Genomic DNA, 23,293 nt, shown 5'->3' on the forward strand with positions numbered 1-23,293 from the left:
CGCCTTGGGAGAGTTTAATCTCTATAATTAGGTAATTATTTTGATAATGTTGATAGGAACCACACCTACAAGGCTCTTAAGGCAAAAAGAAGATGGGTCATCATCATCACTAACCTATCCACTGCTGGACAATGGCCTCTCTCAAGGACCACCAGAACTATTATAATAGCATTCTGTCTTCGGCTTTCCTAATCCAACCATTACCCGCTACTTATCCAAGAGCATTTTTCCAGCGGGCCGCAGGGCATCCCACGCTAAGCTTGCTTGGTGGTGGTCTCCAATCAAGAAGTCGTGAACAGGCACCAAGAAACTATATTGGCCACTCCACCGCAATTACGCAAAGGTTTCGTATTGTATGGCACCACATAATGTAGATACTTACCTACACTATGTAAAGCTTTGCAAGGAAACCTGTTAATTAAACTGCATTCTGTAAGAGTTCTTATTGTCTATTTCAAAAGAGTCCTGAAGCTATTCTCAACATGAGTACAATGTCATGTGCCGTCAGGATCGCATCGTTACAACTATTTATACGATATCTCCCGCGAAGCTCACTTCACTTCACATTTAGATATGTATGCAGATAGTAGAAGTCATGGTGATCTTGTTCTTTATCTTAGCATGTCGGTGACAAGCACATGAAGGGTTTGTCACCGCGGTGAAAGGATTGGCCAGTCAGAATAGCGTCAGTCGCTGACTGCCCAGCATGCACTGGACGTAAGTATACAGGGTGCTTGTTTCATAGCAAAGTTAAATACCTACTCAATCAGAATGTATGGAACAGCTGTTTTATTTTTCTCGATTTCAGGGTTGATCCCATAACGAAAGTTATTATTATTTATTATTTATATATTAGAAGACCAACAAATGATACACTTGTTAAATACATCTAGGCTACATAAATAAAATACTTAATAAAGTTATACAGTATGACGAGAATTCACCTGCCAACGGGATGACCACTAATAAACAAGCACCCTGTTTAAATTACAGTTGATACGGCTAGGGAGACAATGTGGCTAGGTGTGGGTTCTCGGATGTACAAAATCTGAGTTGCTTGTGTGAAGGGCTACAAACTATGGTACATCATACAGTTCTGTTGTAGGCATGTATTATTTAGCGACTTTGTTGGTTTCTCGTCGACACGATTCGATTCTGAAACCGCCTATCCAACTATCCATTCATTGTTTGAAACATTGACGGTTCGTCAGTTTGACAAGGTACAAAAGTGTATAACGACTTATGCAGCTGACCGTACATCACTTGGCGAGGTGTACCCCTTGTTAACAGATGCCATTAGTTAACATTGATTTGTCGCTTAGTATTGATTATATTATGAATGACGTCCGTCAGCTCAGTCGATTGCAGATAATGGGGCGTGATCTATCGATACATGTCGTACGGTTCACATAACCTGGTAATTACGATGTTGGCAACGAATACACTTTTGTACCTTGTCAAATTAACAAAGATTGACATTTAATTCGTTTTTTTGTCTACGGTTCTACTAAATAAATCTTTAGAAGAAAGACTTCAACAATAAGATCAATACGCGTTAGTTCAGAGCAAGTGTAATTAATTTCATGAGTTACTATTTATTTCCTTAAGTCATGTTGCAGTCACAACTACACTGGGTGAGACAGTGAGCGGTGGTCCACACAATCATTAGTTGCACTAATCCAAATAACAATGCGTCTGTACATCGTAAGATAATTCCTATGACGTTATGGAGACGTTTTGAGTTTTACGGTTATAGAGATATCCCATCTCTTACCTTAGGCGGGTAGCCGGTAGTGGTTGGATGAGGAAGGCCGAGGACCGAGTGTTATGGCGCTCTTTGGAAGAGGCCTATGTCCAGTAGTGGATGATTATTGGCTGATGATGATGATGAGATATCCCATAGTGAAATTCTATACATTTTGTCTATCGACATAATTTATGAGTCGTATCCAATGAAATGTAATTAATTAACACAAATTTCGCAATAGTATATTTGTGTGCGTCGTTCGGAAAATTGTGAACTGTCATAGGAATTTGCTAAAAAGAAGTCTAGCTTAGTATCTATGAAGTACATGTAGATGCATGCGAGTATGCTAGTAGATGTAATTGTATTTGCATGCCACCATACAGTTGCCAAGTCTAACGCTATGTGCAGAGATGGTGCCAAAATTTTGTCATTATTTAGCTGCTTTTATAGAGCAACTTAATCAGAGTTTAGAAACAGAAATGGTGCACGAAAGGACTCTCCCAGAGTGACGTTTCAACTGTACTGTACTTTATTATCCTACGCACCCTAGACTGCAACTATAGCGACTGATAACGTCTTTCCACACGGTGACAATCGCTAGTCCAGTCAAGTGTTTGTCACCAAAACTCTAACAAGTAGATGAAAACAAAGCGATGGTCCCACCCGGGAATTGAAGGCAGAATCTACGCAGCTCTACTCTGCTCTGCTCTCTCTACCACTAGTAAAACTACACCACTAGTGTTTTGTATCATCACGATGCTAGTCTTATATAAAATTTATCCTGAACACGCCTTTCCCTCAGGTCACCCACTGACCGGTGCTGTCACTGTAACGACTTGCTCCACATTCGCGTCTCGGCGTGGGAGGGGCGTCCCACAGGGACATGCTCGTACAAGACGTGCTAAAACTACCGCTACAAGAGTTAACGGAATCCGATCTGACTGGATCACTGCATCAATCAATCGTTCAACCATAGTCACTCAACAAACAAACACAGCATATAGTAGTCCATCGTGCAAAGCTCTCTTCGCTTCTGCAGGCGGCTGAAAGTAATAATATCACACATCACTAACACTCAACATACAAGACCTCCTACTGAAAGACCTATTTACCCAGTTGACCCGTATTTCCCACAACATAATAATATTCTTTTTGTTGCAATTATCTGGTGACTGGAACATTCAAGAATATCCTGAGCACAGGGAATCTGTAACGAGACTGAGCACTACACTTCTGTCACTGTAACAGACTGCATCCAATCCACATTGAATGCTATCCAAGAATAAAATTGTGATCCTCTTCTTCAGAAGTCAGTAAACGCTTCCTCGGACATGTATCTTGCATCAGGCTCGCCGCTGGACTATCGCTGTAACACAACTCGCCGCTGTTCGGGGTCCGCTGGGACCGTGGGAACGAGTATATTTAGCGTCGTGTCGTCATCGACGAGCATCAACATTACACTCTATGTGGAGATACAGACCTGGTTGATAAGAAAATCAGCGCAGTTCAGAATCATCATCTGTTTAGCCAATCACGGACCATTACTGGGCATCGGGCCGCTTCCAAGGAGCGCTAGAACCACTGCATCGTAGGGTTTCTGTATCCAACCAGTACTGGTTAGCTTTTCAATGTCCACCGTCCCACTATATTACCATAATAATATTCGAGCACAGCACATCAAACACAGCTGGAAAACAAGATTAAAATATGATTCTTAGGGCGTCTTGCATAACAAAGTTAATCAAAATTAAATCTATGACCTCTTGCTCTGACATTATACTATCAGAGCAAGAGACAAACTATTTAATTTTATTTAACTTTGTTATGCAAGTCACCCTTAAACTTCATAATTATGTTTGGGCCAGCGAACTATATTAGAATTCGCTGGTTACTGCTGAGTAAATTAACTTTATTTTCCTATCTGAGAAATTGCAAAATAAAACGGGGAGGATGGATGCACACAATGGCCGTGTGTTTATAAACGCATTACAGTCGCCCGCTCGCCGGTGTGACTGTGTTTGTTCAGTCCTGTGGGAAACGAGCGATATTAGTTAATCCTTTGTTGTTATTGAATACAATTGTTAACGTATTGCAAAATTCATTAAATAGGTACCTACTATTTGACATTTTAAGAGTCAAAACCCAGTCTTTGATAAAAGCAAAATGGTAAGGCCTAATTTCACACCATTCGGTTAGGTTAAAAATACCTCGGTTTGGTTACATTTTGGACCGTTAAGGTTAGTGAGTGTCCCACCATGCTAAATCACGGGGTTAACTCCCTTGATCGGGTGATAAACTTGATTGCTGCTGTGGGGTTCCGCTAAGACTTGGTTAAGACCGGTAACCAGGCAACGGGTTGTTTACTTGTCACTCATTCTGTCAACATTCAAGATGGAAAAATGAACAGAGCCTTTGATAAACGATATACGAACTAGATGTTGTGTGACATAAAAAATTAAGCGAAATACTGTCTGGGTTTTATATAATGTCAAACCGAGATAAAAGTTTAAATTTAAGGTCCTAACCTAACTTGGAACCGCAATATAGAAACACAAATTGATGGCCCTACCTGGAAATCGAACCCGGGATCCGTGGGTGATGAAGCTGAGCTTCTACCACTAGACCACAGAGGTAGATTCAAGAAGTTAAACCTAATGACTTAATGAGAACTATTGAATTAAGTGAAAAATCTTCTAACAAAATATTTTAAAATAAGACCTTACTTAGAAATTGATATGTTATTTCCCGAGAAGTTTCTTTTGCACTGACACTCCATCTTGTTCGTTGTATTGTTTTTCAAAGGGCATGGCGTAATAATATTATTTTCAATGACGGATGTCAAAAAACAACCTCGGTAGAAATAGTAACCATGGCAACCTCAAAACCAAAAAGTTTGGTTGTTTGAGGTTGTTTGAAATCACAGAGACATAGACAGCAAATTTCAATGAATATGACAGAATATTGAATGAAGTGTGAGTGAATGATTCACATAATGCTTGATTTATGAATGGACTGTTAGATTTTCGTCATGGGACTCATCCAATTTATTTAACCAAACAAGGATATTAATCCTTAACCGCGTCGTCAGCAAATCCGCTATTGAGACTGTAACTAACAGAATCATGAGAAACCAGGTCTAAGACTTCCATTTGCTTCAATAGGTTCTAGGCACTAAAGACGAGTTTAGGCGTTCATTTTCTATAAACTTACGATTGATAATCATCTGGAGTCCTCCGTAATCGGAAATTCGATAAAATTTATCGTCCTAACAATTCCAACTTTTAGGCCTAATTTCACACCATTCGGTTAGGTTAAAAATACCTCGGTTTGGTTACATGTTGGACCGTTAAAGTTAGTGAGTGTCCCACCATGCTAAATCACGGGGTTAACTCCCTTGATCGGGTGATAAACTTGATTGCTGCTGTGGGGTTCCGCTAAGACTTGGTTAAGACCGGTAACCAGGCAACGGGTTGTTTACTTGTCACTCATTCTGTCAAGATTCAAGATGGAAAAATGAACAGAGCCTTTGATAAACAATATACGAATTACATGTTGTGTGACAATTAAAAATGAAGCGAAATACTGTCTGGGTTTTATTGTCAAACCGAGATAAAAGTTTAAATTGAATGTCCTAACCTAACTTGGAACCGCAATATAGAAACACAAATTGATGGCCCTACCTGGAAATCGAACCCGGGATCCCTGGGTGATGAAGCTGAGCTTCTACCACTAGACCACAGAGGTAGAATCAAGAAGTTAAACCTAATGACTTAATGAGAACTATTGAATTAAGTGAAAAATCTTCTAACAAAATATTTTGAAATAAGATCTTACTTAGAAATTGATATGTTATTTCCCGAGAAGTTTCTTTTGCACTGACACTCCATCTTGTTCGTTGTATTGTTTTTCAAAGGGCATGGCGTAATAATATTATTTTCAATGACGGATGTCAAAAAACAACCTCGGTAGAAATAGTAACCATGGCAACCTCAAAACCAAAAAGTTTGGTTGTTTGAGGTTGTTTGAAATCACAGAGACATAGACAACAAATTTCAATGAATATGACAGAATATTGAGTGAAGTGTGAGGGAAATGAGTGAATGATACACATAATGCTGGATTTATGAATGGTCTGTTAGATTTTCGTCGTGGGACTCATCCAGTTAACAAGGGTAACAATCCTTAAACGCGTCGTCAGCAAATCCGTTATTGAGACTGTAACTAACAGAATCATGAGAAACCAGGTCTTAGGCACTGTCACTGAATTCTAGATAATAACATTATAGAAACTTCAACTAATGAGTGAATTCTGTATTGGTGTCCTCTGCCGGTCCGTGATTGGTCGAGGCACGCGCCCGGCGCGCGGCGGCTAATCGTTTGAACACCGAGACCTATTAGCACATCCGATCAGACAGGGTTGACAGTTTGCAAATTTTGATTTACTTGCCAAAGCTTGCTCTAACAATACCTTAAAATGGCACCCTGACTTTGCCAAGGAGGCAGTGATACGTGAATGTATTTAAATCTATCTCTCTGACCCCTTAGCATGAATTTTCATCGTGAACGTGACACGTGACGTGAAATTACTCGATGAATTTTGTAGGGAAATTTAAGTTCTGCTACCGACCGCCAGGGGCGCTGTTCATATTTTCATACAAAATTACTCGATGAATTCTACTTCACGTTCACGATGAAAGTTCATACTAAGGGGTCTGGTCCGTATTCAAGGATCTTTGACATACCTACTCCATTCAAGAATTCTGCCGACTCATTCATCTGTTAGTACGACCGAAATTGACTTTATGTACCTTGTTCCTCATAACTTGGTCATCCTCTTCCTCCCTGTCCTGTTTAATGATAATAATGACTTAGATAAGGCTTAAGCTTAAGCATCTGCAAGCAAGGAGAGCCTGACATCTTACACTGCCCCAGTATTTGCCATTTATGGATTATACAGCTTTGATAATCCATGGTGACAACCCTGGGGCGCCGCTAAAGGGCAACTAGTACGGGTGAGTACAGCGAGGGGTGAGGTAGTGGGGGGGGGGACAGATACAATAACGATCAAATTAAGTATACATCGCCCGCGGCCGCCGGGCGCACTGCGGGGCAGGATGATAGGGACACCGGGTGAGGCGAGGAACACTGTTCACAAAGTGTTCTGGCTATTAAACTATGGTAAATTCATAGTTTACTACCAAAAAATAATAATTTAATGAGTGTTTAATTCAAAATATGATACATTTACCCGTTTGGAAAAGTTCAACACATTCTTCTGAAGAAAAATTAATAATTGAAATATACTTTACCTACTGTGTCCCCTGAGTCCACGATGGGCTTCAATCAATGCCAATGTCAGTAAGACTAAATAATATGAAAATATTGTCTGATAGTTAATTCTCTGCTCGCCACTGTACAAGAAGCAGCAAATCACCAATTAGCAACATTATTATTTGACGGCACACACGCGCCCGATCCACCCCTCCCACACACGCCAAAATAACCCCTAACCCAACTCCCATAAGGCTCATTAGGTATTATAATAACAATTACTAGTAAACTGGTTAATAAAGACAGTAAAGCAACTATTCCAGCTAAGTTGGATGAAATTGGGCTGTAATTGGATGGGATCAAGGTCGGTAATGGAATGGTAAGTTAAGTTGTTTTTTCAACTTGGGACCTCCCTCAGTGGATATAGTTGTCATTGGGCACAATCTGAGGGCACAGAATAAAATATTTCACAGAATAGACACCACATTGGATAAAAATGTATTTGATAGATATGTCCGTTACCTAAGAAACATGATTTTTCTCTTAAAACCATACTGTCTAAGTAAATCTAAGTATTTCCTTAGACCCGACACATCAAATAATTAATAATGTTATTATAATCGGTACTTTACAGCTAAACAATTAAATTGTTTTTTCGTTTTCATCAAAAATGAAGTTAAAAAAACATAGGCCCCATTAAAACACCCTGGGGCACACCTTTATATTTTCACTTATTCTTTCGCTCCAATTTGTTATTGTGTCGGGTCTGTGCCTGCAGCATGGACCCTCACTCTGGACAGGTCCTGTCTCAGCGACACAATGGACTGATTTCATTATAGCGACCATTAGCCGCCACGCGCCGACTGTGTCAATAGCAATGCGATGTTTATTGAGAAATATGCCGTTTTCTTAATTTCACTGGATTCTGTCAACCCTATAAACATACAGTAAGGTACTAAATAATAATTATGTCCTGCTGGTGAAATTTCAATGACAGTGGACAATCAATCTTGTTATAATCAGGCTGGTATTCAGGCATAGAATTGATGGATAGTTGCTGACTGCACAGTACACGACTAGAGAGAATTAAGTACAATCGTGAACCATAAATATTATCATCATCATCAGCCCGCAGTCGTCCACTGCTGGCCTCTCCCAAGCAGCGCCAAAACACTCTGTCCTCGGCCTTACTCATCCAGCCACTACCAGCCACCTGACTCAATTCTTAAATAGGTAGTATTTAAAATTAGTATTACAGGAATAAACCACAAACTGATTTATAAATCTCCGAGCCCCAGAACATGATCTAGACAAAAAATATCCCCTCGTAATGAAACCATATGAAAAATGATATCTTATTATCTTATTTATGACGGTATGTAAATGATAAACCCAAAATTAACCGATGAAATTCGATAACATCTCCACTTATTAATAAAATTCACTACCAACCAAACACAATAGCCCTCGAAATGAACAGTTATCTAATAACCCATCTTGATACTTTATTGATAACGTTAATAAATTCTAATACAAAAGATCATCCCTAATACACCCTCTGATAAATATACGCTCAAAATGTAATAACTACCGAAAGAATTGCATTCGAAAACCTTTCTTTCGTATTTGTCGGTAGACCCAAACTCCTCTGGCACATCTAGTTTAATATAATCAAAATCATATTAGATAGACAGTAAGCCAATATTTTCCTAATCTCGTCGGTAATAGGGTTGATTTTTTCGTGAGGCTGGTGATTAATAAGATGAGCGTAGTGATCTGTGAGACGGAGTGATTGTGCGCGGCGCGTGACGTCACATTGTGCGCACTACAGTACACAAGTACACGGGACACAGTAGCTGACACTGGATAGGAGATCATCATGAACTTTGTTTGGGGCCGAATTCTGTTCATAGTTTTTTTTGTTTGATCTGAATATTGTATGAACATTTAAAAGTAGGTACCTACATTATGTGTTTTTTTTAGTTTATACCAAATAGTTGTCTATGTTTTTCACATAATATTTATGAAAACATACTGCAACAATGTGGACTAATGATGAGATTTTTATTAAATACAATACATTTATAAGGAGTTGGAGTTGCCAATCTGTTAACATACTTTTAATAGGCTGCTTTTTATCCCGGAATTATCAGCGAAGCTGGCGAAGAAAGCTACTGAGAAATTGTAGTTTATAGGTATTTAGCTTACAATGTTTAAGTATTATCATTGGAAGTCCAAACCTATTTTGTCACTATAGTCACAGTGGGTGCAGAATAGGCCTGCTCCTACATCTGATATCGACGAACAAATCTTTTGATTGCTCATTTTCTGCCCGAGGGCCCACACTCTGTGAGGGTGACGGAGAGCTCTGATCATGGCAAAAATACGTTTAAAGAATGGGTTTTGATCGTAGCAGACTTCAATCAGAAACGTTGAAGCAGTCAGCCACGTAATCCATAATTACTTCCTGTTAGTCAGTTACGTTAGATGTTTGTAGTATTTTACCTTTTGGACTTAGGATTGTAAAATGATAGCCGGTAAGTGAGCTATGGAGTCCATTAGCTAAATATGTAACAAAGCATTAATGTTTGTAAAGTACATCTGAAAAAATCTGGTGCATATCAGGGTTAGTAAACTCTGCCTTACGAAAAAACGATCTTTTTTATCCTTGTATAGGGAGGATAAATTAGGACTTAATTGATTACAATAAAGTCCTAATTCATTCCTCTTTTTAAGCTAAAGTTACCATTCACGAGAATGTTTATTATACGTTGTGCCTTACCTTCGTTCAAAAAAGATTTTTATAATAATATGCCTAGATATTCTTTATAACAATGTCTAAAAATTTCATGCAGCCGGGTAACCCCAAAATGTAAGCCAAATGTGACTCAACGCTCCAACACTCACTGAAAACCAAAAAAGACAACAAACGAATTACGCGAAGCATAAATAGTGATGTGATTGACATCAGCCAGTCGGCCAGGTGCGAAACAATCGAGGAATAGAGAAGCAAAACAATGTGTTGGCCTCGCTCCAAGCATCTCGTCGATGCGACACCCATCAGTGGGAGTCGAGTAGCGAGACCTTTCGATGTATCGATCTATTTAGTTGATCTTGTTACTGCGTGATGAAGGGCTTCCCTCGCACTGAATGATTATTATTATTAGACTTTGACGATAGAAGATAGTCAATATTGATTAATGATTGTTTGCATTTTGATGAGATGAGAGTCATAAAATGATATTTCTCTTAAGGCCTACTGGAAATATTATAACTAACGATAAATGTAAGTAGATAAGTTCGCTGAAATAAAGAACAGAGGTAAGAAAAATTTAGATATTCAAACAAAATTATGTAGGTCAATAATTCAATTATTTTTCGTCAGATGTTCCAGGCATTGCATTATTATTATACCTCAAGGAGTAAAAAGCTTACAAAATACGAAACACAATAAATGACATAAACATCGTGTTGAACTCTACCAAATAGGATCAACTTCATAATATTTGAACTTGTGTTTCTGTGCACGCCTGATGTTGCGAAGTAACGCGGTATTTATAGCAACGGACGGGAGTTCATACGACTGAACGGTAGTCTTCAATGAAATCAATTATTATTACAAGACACCGGGTATAAAGTATCAAAATACTAAAACTTCTGAGAAGCTATAACATAATAGTTCTAGCATAGATTAGATATAGAATATAATAAACGGTTGAATATGCCAAAACAAAACCGGGTCAGTAGTATTCAATAATACCTATCCGTAAACCCCGAAAACACAACTATATAATTACACAGTTGGACAATCTTATTCATCAGTTACCTTTACGAAAGATTTTCAAATGATTACCCTGAAAAAGTTAGGTATTTACATAATAAGTTATCGCAACGCCAACACTCGTATTCCTCGCTATGATGCACCTCGCGCTTCCTTCATCTTCACAGAAATAGGGTTTTCCGAAAACCATTCCCGAGCCGTGTTTACATGTCCACTTATGGGCATCCACCTGAACCCCGCAAATAGAACGCGGTCGTTGCACCGAGATGCAGACACGATCAGCTAAAACCCTATGCTATCGCTGAAAAATATTCTACATCCATCGCCGCTTTTCTTACCAACCATGGGACAGATGGTAATGAAGGAGCACAAATAGATAGTGAAGACAGCGATGTTACAGACTATCCTGAAGCTAATAATAAAGGTATTGGTATTCGATTGAGTGCAATGAATGAACGGCTGCAATTTGTAGCAGTGACATTTGCACCTATAGTCATCTGATTAATGCAATTGTAATGAGAGGTAGTAAATAGTTTGGCTGATCGCTTTGTGCTAGTAGCCGATAAATTAATTCTTGTTGTGACAATAGTGTCAGGTACTCTTTAGATCAATTGTTTGTTTGTTAAGAAATTATAACATTGATGATGTAGTGTTTACAAATGGTTATTTATGATCAGTAATACTTCTAAGGATTAGCTAATCTATGAGACTACTGTAGGTATGATATAAGATGATAATGATGTAAAGAAGAACTAAAGTTAGTAAATAATTACTTTCATCTACACTACACTTTTACATAATTAAATAAATAACGCAGTATGCCAGATGATAAGCAAAAAAATTGTTAATCATAACTGTGCCTCAATTATTTTATAATTGCTTCAACAATGCATTATGAAACTTATCTTAGATCAACAATAAATAATGTCAAAGAGTGTTACATCCACTGGTCGGTGCATCATGCTGCTAAATCTGCACTGATGGATGGTTGGGCTTAAAATAGATTTCATTGCGCCTACACTAACTACAGGTGAACCAATCATAAGCAAAGAATTCCAGGCGCGAACTCTCTTTGAGTTCTTTTTACCAGAATTCCGAGACATTTCCTAAAATAGACATGATCCCGAGGGACTGAAGAAAGTCCTCGCTCCACAATTCTGTCAATCAATAACACCATGAAGTAACCAAACATAATATTTCATCCAATTGGATTCGCCGAATCCGGACTCGATGTTTGATAGCGCGGCGCGGGCTCGCGCATCGCCCGAAATGGTTTCGCGGGTGACAGGTCCTGTGGGGTCCGGGGGGTCGGGTACCAGGGTCCCCGCAGTGCCCAGGAGGTGCCCGCGGCCCCGGCGGGGCTGCAGCAGGGTCCGGCGGGCCGGCTTGCCGCGCGCCATGTATGGGCCGGCGCGCGCCGCGTGTCAGTATATAAGCGCGCCGCGGCCCGGAGCGGCGCACTCGCAGTCTCGCTGCCGTAGAGTCAACTCCAAAGTTCCAACCCCACACTCTTCAACATGTGCGACGACGACGTAGCCGCCCTCGTAGTGGACAATGGCTCCGGCATGTGCAAGGCCGGTTTCGCCGGCGACGACGCGCCCCGCGCCGTCTTCCCGTCCATCGTCGGTCGCCCCCGTCACCAGGGAGTGATGGTCGGTATGGGACAGAAGGACTCCTACGTCGGTGACGAGGCCCAGAGCAAGAGAGGTATCCTCACCCTGAAGTACCCCATCGAGCACGGCATCATCACCAACTGGGATGACATGGAGAAGATCTGGCACCACACCTTCTACAACGAGCTGCGTGTCGCGCCCGAGGAGCACCCCGTGCTGCTCACCGAGGCCCCCCTCAACCCCAAGGCCAACCGTGAAAAGATGACCCAGATCATGTTTGAGACCTTCAACTCTCCCGCCATGTACGTGGCCATCCAGGCCGTGCTCTCCCTGTACGCCTCCGGTCGTACCACCGGTATCGTGCTGGACTCCGGAGACGGTGTGTCCCACACCGTGCCCATCTACGAGGGTTACGCCCTTCCCCACGCCATCCTCCGTCTGGACTTGGCCGGTCGCGACTTGACCGACTACCTCATGAAGATCCTCACCGAGAGGGGATACTCCTTCACCACCACCGCTGAGAGGGAAATCGTGCGCGACATCAAGGAGAAGCTCTGCTACGTCGCCCTGGACTTCGAGCAGGAGATGGCCACCGCCGCCGCCTCCACCTCCCTGGAGAAGTCCTACGAGCTTCCCGACGGTCAGGTCATCACCATCGGAAACGAGCGTTTCCGTTGCCCCGAAGCCCTGTTCCAGCCCTCATTCCTGGGTATGGAATCTTGCGGCATCCACGAGACCGTGTACAACTCCATCATGAAGTGCGACGTGGACATCCGTAAGGACCTGTACGCCAACACCGTCATGTCCGGAGGTACCACCATGTACCCCGGTATCGCCGACAGGATGCAGAAGGAGATCACCGCGCTGGCTCCCTCCACCATCAAGATCAAGATCATCGCTCCCCCTGAGAGGAAATACTCCGTATGGATCGGAGGATCCATCCTGGCCTCTCTGTCCACCTTCCAGCAGATGTGGATCTCCAAGGAGGAGTACGACGAGTCCGGCCCTGGAATCGTCCACCGCAAGTGCTTCTAAGCGCCGTGAGCGTGCAGTGAGAGTGGTCCGCAGGGACGTGCGTTGTGCCTAGTGATACCTGAGAACTGAACATCTGATGACGCCATCTTATTGTATAATGTAATTTATTGTAAAATTTATATAAATTTAATTTCTTTTTTATTTTTATTATACACGAGATCGTTATGGATCTCAACGCCAAAATGTAATTAATAAATAAACGGTTAATTTATTTATTTTAATTACAATTTATTTCTTTTTATACTTGATTTATGCCTTTTTAATAATAGCGAAATTCCTGAACCCCTCTTCCTTCCGATGTATCTCGATGACGTGAGCGTCGATGAGGCCTCGCATGAGGTAATAATAAACGCATGACCCGATATAGAGCAGTCAGTTGATCTCGAACCGATAGATGTAGGTCAGACTGGAGCCAAAATTCTTGAGCATCAATAACTTTGAATAGCCAACAGCGAACATGAGAACCATCACAATATCGAAGACACGAGGAAAGCAGCGACAGGCGCTAGAAAGTGAAGCATAATTTTAAAATTAGACCAAAGTCCGGCGCCCGCGCACCACCATAAATAGTAAAGACACCATCGCGAGCGTTCTCTAATTTTACCGGAATTCCCGTGCGATGTAAACTGAACCTAGAGCATCGACAGCTAGGATTAGATTCCAACGCGCGGTGGATTCCCTAAATAACACGGAGGGAGGCGGTGAAAAAAGCTTCGGCGGCGCTCTATTAATATTTCCCGACTCCCGGAGAGCGGCGCTCCCTACATGTAGCGTCGGCGCGTCGCCATCGCCTGCCGCCGCCGCCGCCGCCTGCTGCGTGGGCGCGCGGGGCGGGCCTTGCTGAAGCGTCATCTGGTGTTGTTGGATATTCTTCGCCACGTGTCCGCTTGCTCGCTGGGAGCGGCCGCGCTATGGACTCGGCTATTTCAAGATCGTGAATTTTGTTCTTGTCGTCTTTCAAGTAAATGGTTGAGTGGTTTGTTTGTTAGGTTGATTACGAAGAGTTTGTTTCTGAAGCTTGGTTCTGGGTATCGTCATTGGTTGTTTACATGATTCCATTTTTCAGTTTTGTGTTTACCAATTGCAACGTCAGGATTTTGCACATCTTAATAGCCTTAGTTACAAAGGTTTTTTTTAAGTTCTTTCACTTTCGGTAAATTTCATATTTCGGTAGGTGAAGTTTTTGGTTGATTTTCGTCAAGAATTTATTACTTTTTTTTCTTTCAACCCTCTAAAATGTTTGGATTATCTCTATTTAGGTATTATTTATTATATTTTTCTACTTAGGTAAGTACCTGCAATTTTTACTTCAAAATCATCCATATCATTCATGCTTTCAATAATTTTACTTCTAACTCCCATGTCAACAACTTTACAGATGTAATCGAAACAAGATTCGTCAGTGAACGGTCCAACGCAGAAACTATTAAAAGTGTTGGTCAAAAATAGAATGTTGTCTAAGATGTGGTTCAGAGTGGAGTAATGACACAGATACTGGACGCGAGCTGGTGTTTGATGCCAAAACTAGTAAACGATACCCATTTATTAATAGTCATAATTTTCAGTGCTGCTTTATTTTAACAATATGCATTAGGGTCTAATCGGGGTATTTTATCAACAGATATTTCTGATAGATTAATTTACATTATGTAGGTTAAATTGTAATTAAGTACGTCTAAGGTTATTTTAGTAAAGATTAATTGAAACATTATCGTGGTTGTAATTAAAACCCTTGATTTACTTGATATAATACATAATAGAAATGAAAATATAAGAAATGATTCCACAAACATGAAAATATGTATGCCTGTCTAGGTGAAAGAGATAATTGAGAGAATTAAACGAAAACATCAGTTGATGTTTTCGTAAAATAAGTCATCTTACAGTTCAAAAATAAATGTAAGATGCCTTATGCTAAAGAATGACAACTCTTTAGCCATTGCTATGAAAATATAGTATTTCTAATATATTTTATTTTATTTTATATAGTATCTCTTAATAACCCTTGCTGAGTATCCAAATCCGTACGGGTAATTGGTCTTCTACATTGATGATATTTCGGACAGACTACAGAGGATGTAAAAGATGAGCTGATCTCTTCAATCAAAGTATTAGAAACTTGTCAACTCTGCCGAAGCAGAGTTTTCAAAAATATGAGTTAGACTCATTTGAGTGTTCCCCTCCACGGAAATCTTTAGTAAAAGGCGAAAGATTTATACGTTTTGAAGGGAAACCAGAGTAACGACATAACGACTGCTGTCAGTTAATGTACTAAACGTGAAAATATCTTAATACCGCGATGTAGCTTTAGCGTCAGCAACGCCATCTGTAGTGATTTATAGGAACTTATTACCATGATTTCTTTTCATGTGGAGAGTGTTACTATTATTTATTGATGCTAAACTATTATTTCCGTTTTACTTTATTATCATTAGCAGAGTTTCTGTTTGTTATTTTTTTAATTTTAATTATTGTCTTTGCTAATGCTTCTCCATTCTAACTATTATGTAGGTACTTACACTTAAAACTACAATGTTTTTAGTTGATGATTACCCCATCAGAGTCGGAAGCTGTTTCCATTACCCCTCGTCGCCGTACGACGGGCCGCGCGTGACGTCACTCAACTGTGTAATGCTTTGATCTGCTGCTCATTTGATTATTAACATTTTCGCATTCTCTGCGCACGTCTGTCGATGCGATCACTTTATTAACTTTACGTTGACAATGGAGTCTTTAGTTGAGTGAGTATTCGGAATTAAGCGTGTTATTAAATATTTCTGGAGTTAGAATCGATGATTAAATTGATTTACGTGGAAGCTTTGTTCATATATTTTATGTATAGATCCTCATTATATGCCATTTTGTGGTAATCGCACATTTTTTTCATTTTTATTTTAAATAATCATACCTACTTAAAAGTTATAATATTAAGTTGAAATACTTTACGTCATTCTACCAGAATGTATGAATAGCAATCACTTTATCTGTGTCAAAACGTGCCTGAAACACAGAATGTACATTTTTTGTAAGTAGGAAATGCAATTAATTACATTAAGTACTATATTGATATAAATTAATTATAATTAACTAATAAGCACATAATCACAATAACTATACACACAGCTATGTCCTCTCCACATCGGTCAACACCCCGCTAACTAGACAATCTAATAACCCTATTAACCCCCTTCCCCCCTACCCCCCCTTACCCCGGGGCGCAGGTTAATATTAATAATGATTATTAATATAGTTTGCATCGTCGGTGAAGACAACTTGTTTAATATCGGAGTTAGACTTCGACTCGTGATGGACTAGTCGGGCCGGGAGGGTGGAAGAATTATATTTAAACTATTATCATTTATTATCTAACTATCTAATTATCATCCGCCCATAGTTGTGAACTGCTGGACTTAAACCTCACTAAAATGGGTAAAACAATATTCTGTCTTGTCTTTGGCCTTTCTTATTCAACTATAACCCTCAAAAATAATGAGATAGAAACTAACCCATAATGTATTTTAGTACTTAAAAGGATGTCTGAACAGCAATCAAGCTATGTATGTTCTTGTGAAATAAGTAAGTAAATCTTTCACTTTATTTTCATTCTTGTTCTGACTACTGCACTTAAATTTGCATTTGTGCAAATTTTACAGTTACTGCAAAGATCTCATGACACTAACCAAATAACATGATGAGCTTTAAAATAAAGCAATGAAGCTGATAGTCACTAACAAATCAAGTATTATTATATTAGTCTTCAGTTTACAATTATAAATCATTTGTAATTTTTGACTGAAGTAGTAAGCTCAGGCATACTGTACTTAGTTGAACGAACATCCCGCCTCACGAACAAAAGACTAGACATTCATATTGAAAATGATATTACGAGTGCGGCTTTCATCTCCACTCATCAGGATGGAATCAAATAGTTCCGTTTCTACTAATTAAATAGTTAGATTGTTTTAAATGGAAAGATCTTCCTGGAAATATTAATAATTTCCTATATCAAAGCCAGCTTGCCTTACTGTTTAAAGGGTAAGATTTACCAAGTATTGAACAACAGTGATAATTGAGAAAATATACCTATTTATAATCTTCTGATAAAGAACTTTAAGTAGCCCCAGCATCTAATACCGTCGACTTACAAACGTAGAAGTCAGATAAGTAAATATACTAATGGAAGAATTACAACACCTTTCTTCTTCCATCGGAGTTTTATGAATTCAGAAGTATATACAGCCAAAGTGTTGTAGCGAGTGACTAGTCGTCTAATTATATGGTCTCCCACGCCAACACTCCATACTCTTACTCATGCAACAAGTATTTGGCATTCATCTGCATATTAGGATCTATTAGTGCATTTATTTATAGATGAGCCAGGAATGAGAGCGTTCATGCTTGAAATCGCTTACATTCATCCCGAAGTGACGTACCTTAACTATTCATATTTACACATTTTAGTGGAAATCATCTACTGGAACCCATAATCATTATTTGGCGCAAGCTTTTGACTAAAAAACTATTAAAAGACCGGAAGTTAAAAAACACAACACATAAGTAATCCTTTCAATACTCAATTACAAATTGTAACAAAAGCTAAACCGTTTCGTAATAGTTCTCTAAACAGTAGTTACACTACAAATAACAAAACGACTTGTACAAAAAAACAACTTTAAAAAGCTAAAGCTATATTTTTTTTCGAAACGATTTCACCCTTTTCATGCTTATAATAAGAGCGACTGTAGCGTTGGTTTAGTGTAATGCCGGGGTGGTTTAGTCCACACAATAAAAGAGAAACAATATTCTTTAATCTCTTTTCGTTTAAATACGAGTAGTAGCGACTACTGGGTATTTCAGGGGACACATTACGGGTGGCAAGAGTGAAATCATTTGTGAAGTGAGGGTTCCTTTTAAATAATACAAGCCCAAAAAACAAACAAAACTTTACTTTTTTCTATATCTATAGTCGACAATGAGATAATAAAAAAACACCAAATGAAACGAAATTGTATTTACTAAACTAAAGGAGATTTCTGTATAATTAATATTTCTAGTGGCATTGTATTTATCCTGGATTGACATCATCTTTCTAACGTAGTATATAACGTTGTATTTATAAATAGTTGAGGCGACACAAACCTTCCCTGGGGCACTCTATAAATTTTCTACTACAAATAATTGTTAACCAACTTATACCAACTTTGTCCCACAGATCTCTAAAACGTTAGCGCTAATGCAAAGTGAGGGTACCTTTTTAATATCCTTTTCTGTTTATTATCTGTGTCTTATCTCATTTCTCCCAGTAACTGTGTGTTGACGCCGCCGCTGACTTGCTGATGTATTGTAATATTCGTGTAATGACGACAACGATACTGGGAACTGTATAAGCGGATCAGTGTTGCCGCGGCGATGACATAATGTCTCTTGATAGAAATCCTTGCGTTTTTATTTAGGCATTGGAACCACCACGCATTGGCAAGACATCGGTTAAGTTTATATGGAATGCTTTTCATTTTGATAGTAAGTAATTTTCGCCTTCTTAATTCCCACCCAAAGGTAAAATATAAGACCGCCTTCTGTACCTAGTCTTAAATGCATTGGTATAAGTTTAGTTTTGTAACTTTGTTCTGTTAAATCAAGAATATAATTATATCTATCAACGTGTAAGAGGGTGATCAACATTGGACCCTTTTGTCATTAGGCCGTTATTAAATAAAATTCTCACTGAGTCTTAAACCAACACAAACACAGGCCAGTCTCCCCCGCAAGCGGTCTTATCCCCAAGAGCAATATCTGCACACAGCGCATTTATTCGCGCGGTCGTATAGAATTAAGGTGAAATTCATATGATTCGGTGAAATTACTTTTAAATCAGTTGTGTCCACAGAGCAGGGTAATATCGTCGCGGGATCACGAAGGGGGAGGGGGGGTCACTGGCGGATAGGGATGGGTCACATAGGGAAAGGGATATTTCATTTGTAATTAGTATTTGAGTTAGTAATAAAAATATGCAATAGCAAAACTCTACTTATCATTGTATGTAGGTACATTTAAGCAAGATCCATAGGGTATTAAATACATATCACATAATCAAACATTACGCAAGTCTGCTGAATCTTATTATAATAAAATATTATTTCATCATCATGTTAGAGAGGGTCTACCTATTCACATTTAAGAAAAGAAAGAAGCTAACAATCGTGTATCGCCAAGTGTCCAGTACATACATTGGTGAGATTCTGATAGGAATATGAAAGGAATGATTGGATAAGGGAATTAAATTACCTATATTTTACGTATTATATAATATAATGTTCCTAGGTAATTATTTTAGTTTCCTACCAATTAAGTAAGTACATTTGTAGAAGCGTAACTATTATTACGTTTCGAATGCAAGATACCTTATCTATTTTATTTTAACAGCTATTCATTACACAGTAAAGTATTATAATTATAGAATCAATAAGCCATTTAAAAGAGACCACTGATGGAATACAGAACAAGAAAAAAAAAAAGTGATAAGCGCTTACTTAGTAAAACACACTATTTACGAGAAACATAGTACATCTGGCAATGTTATCCGGCAATTCGGTCACAACCACAAATTTAAAATAGTAAGATGATATAAATGTAAGAAAAGGAATCAAGTATCTACTTCCTTACGAGTGTTCTTTTCCCATCTCTCTTTTAAGCGTTTTTAATATAACTAGTAACAATCACAGAGATCCACAGAGTCAACTGCAGCCAGTATTTGTTCAAGACATCGCCAAGACATTATATGACGGTAAGTGAGTGAGAGAGTGAGTGAGTGAGTGAGTGAGTGAGTGAGTGAGAGGGGGTAAGGCTGTGTGCACACTGTGTACTTTGAGGAGACGAATTTGGTAATTTCGAGGATTAATGTAAAGGTTGTTGTACACTTGCAGCCAATTCGTGTTATAATATTTGCTATAACACTGTGATATTTTTGGTAAAGTAAGGAACTATAAAAAACAATGTAAGTAGGTACATAAAAAATAAATGACCATGTAACACACAGTTTGAAATGTTTAGTGGATCGAGCAGATTCGAGCAGTGTAAGTAAATGTAAAACAATCTCGTACGATAAACGTAGACGTTGACTATGATGAATATGATGATACTAAATTGCTTCGAGGACTTAGCAGCAAGTTCCTATAAATCACTACAGATGGCGTTGGTGACATACTGACTACATCGCGGTATTAAGATTTTTTTGCATTTGGTGACTACCTAACAATAGCTTTTGAAACGTTACTCTGGTTTCCCTTCAAAACGTATAAATCTTTCGCCTTTTACTAAAGATTTCCGTGGAGGGGAACACTCAAATGAGTCTATCTCATATTTTTGACAACTCTGCCTCGGCAGAGTTAACAAGTTTCTAATAAAGTTGAAAAAAGGAAAGGCAGACCAAACAGTTAACTCAGATAAGTTAACAAACTCGTGGCCATTACAGAGTCATTATCATTAAGCTATTCTTTAATTTCTTTATAGTTATTTTTATTTGACATAAATGTAACTATTTTACCTAACTGATTTTCGCTCGTTGTCGTTGTCTGCGACAAGTGTGTGTGCAGCTTTACCCCGCGGTTACATCCACTAATACGAGGTCTCTACGAATGAAAATTTAATAAAGATTCGACCAGCCACCAAGCGATAGACCCCACCAGTTTTCCTTGAACCCCATCCTGCAGCAAAACCGACTCTACTGCCGCCTCATAAGGTGGAAACGAGAGGTCAAGCGGAGATGGTAGGTCTGTAATAACGTTTGTAAAAATATCCGCCAACAAACGCCTTAAGGGGAATACTCTTTGGAATGCAAATGCGAGCTGGCTCCTGATTGGTGGAGGCCCGCCTGAAGTGCCGTGATTAAAGGAAAGGATTTAATTGTAAAGTTGGTGTAAATAGTCGTCGCTGCAGACAATTTGAATGCTAATGTGTTTGGTGTTATTCAAATGATCTTTAAAGCACAAGGGAATTCGATTTTATTTACCTTCGTTCAGCAATCTAACCATTGATTAATCTTTCTTGAAATAATTGTGTGAGTACCTAACGTAGGTAACAAGAAAGGGTTCCTATAGTATTTTGATAATTTAACTATTGACTAACAAGAATAGCATTGCATTACAGTATTTGTACCATTATGTTATTACTTAAGTATTTTATTAGTGTTTGAATTAAATACAACAGGGCTTAAAATAGTGGTAACGTCAAAATCGATTCTCAATCTAACATTGACTCTTCATTCAGTTTTTTGGTCCTTAGATTTATATTTCGGAGAAAAGTTACAGGTACGTATATTTTATTCGTTATTTTTACTACTAATTTTATTCTTACTACCTACTAACTAGTGAATTTCAGAATCCCGTACTATACTTACGTATTCTGAATGTCTTTTCTATATATAATGAATTATGATTTCCTTATAAAAAATATAAAATTCTGGACAACGTCCAAGTCAGCAGGAGTACCTACTTTGATTTTTTCCCCCCTAATACCTGAGCACTTCCCCTTAACTCCGTCTCGTGGCGCGCTGTATTTGCTCGTCGCCTTAACCCGGCGAATATTAAATTCTCCCCCCCCCCCTCCCTCCCGTCCCGTCCCGGCCGTCCGGGCGCAGATACAGGAGACGTGATCCCGGATTAGGATTACAGATTATAGGTTGTTTCCAGTGCAACGATCCGGGCAGGTGATTGGTTGTAGGTTCGTTTATTTGTATTAAATCAAAATAATCCTTACAACGAACACTTACGATATCAGCTAAACTGTTGCGCTGTTTGTCAGCTGATGACAGAGTGATCACATCTACTTGACTACATACATCGGTACATAATATGCTCACGACTGTAATCCTCTAAGGGGTAGTCAAAGGTAACACGCAAGCGAGCCACGACTACAAAACGACCCTCTCTGACTACTTGATACTTTTAATTATATTACCTACTTACATAAACCCGAACATTATTTTACACGTAAACTACTTATAATCACAGAAGTCCTCCGTCATGGGTTGAAGGTAGTCCACAGTAACTAGCCACTGTCTCTAGGCAACAGACTCGATTTTATTGGATTATTTTAGTAATTAAAAATAATATACCTATTACCTACACACTAGTAAAGTTATTTAGAATAACTTTTTTAGAGATAATAACTTAATAATAACAAATTATCAGTGTCAAGTTAATTTAGAATATCCATAAGTACTCTCATTATCCAAGTTAGTTGAAATTTAATGTACCTAGTTTATTACAATTAGATATAACTATGACAAAATTCCAGTAACTGTTGTAATAAAGCCATTATATTTGCCGGCGCGGAGTCTTCATACTCCAGCCGTAATGAGATATTACCGACTCCTGTAACTTTCAGCTGAAACTATCCGGAACTTTAATTACATTCCGTATGAATTTATAATTTAATATAACGGTATTTGTGAAGTTCGTATAATACGATAAAATTTATGATGAATTGATGGCATAAGTATAATTAATTCATAACTGTGTAACTACAGTGTAATTGTGTTTAATTTAATTATAATTATGGCTTGAAAACTTAGTTATAAGGTCCGATTTTACAGAATTTTATGTTTATATTTCTCTGTATCTACTTATTTCTTTAGTTTTACCTATTGTTTGTTTTAATACAATGATTAAAAGATAGTCCAAATACGAAATTCTATCTTGGCCGTATTAAAATTATCTCAACTCACACATAGTGACATCTGTAACTAGTTGAAGAACTAAAGAGTGCGCTACTCGACGCTAGATGGCGCTGCTGTGTGAACTGAAAGCTTGGAAGCCCAAATTTAAAAGACTGTAGTGTAATAGCTTC

The 23,293-nt window shown here is 38.8% G+C and overlaps 1 protein-coding gene and 2 non-coding genes across 3 annotated transcripts; 2 read left to right on the plus strand and 1 right to left on the minus strand.

The window, feature by feature from the left end:
* Nucleotides 1–12,252: 12,252 nt before the first annotated feature.
* On the plus strand, nt 12,253–13,577 carry LOC105387683 (actin, muscle). The gene is given in 1 exon segment (NM_001309126.2): nt 12,253–13,577. A coding segment is annotated over 1 exon segment (1,131 nt). The 5' UTR covers nt 12,253–12,316; the 3' UTR covers nt 13,448–13,577.
* Nucleotides 13,578–15,571: 1,994 nt separating this feature from the next.
* Nucleotides 15,572–15,689, minus strand: LOC119692081. Its single transcript, XR_005254123.1, has one exon. It is a non-coding gene; the product is annotated as a U5 spliceosomal RNA (small nuclear RNA).
* A 5,027-nt stretch (nt 15,690–20,716) lies between these two features.
* On the plus strand, nt 20,717–20,834 carry LOC119692082. The gene has a single exon (XR_005254124.2). It is a non-coding gene; the product is annotated as a U5 spliceosomal RNA (small nuclear RNA).
* Nucleotides 20,835–23,293: the final 2,459 nt, after the last annotated feature.

Source organism: Plutella xylostella, chromosome 28, assembly GCF_932276165.1.
Source record: "Plutella xylostella chromosome 28, ilPluXylo3.1, whole genome shotgun sequence".
NCBI lineage: Eukaryota > Metazoa > Arthropoda > Insecta > Lepidoptera > Plutellidae > Plutella > Plutella xylostella.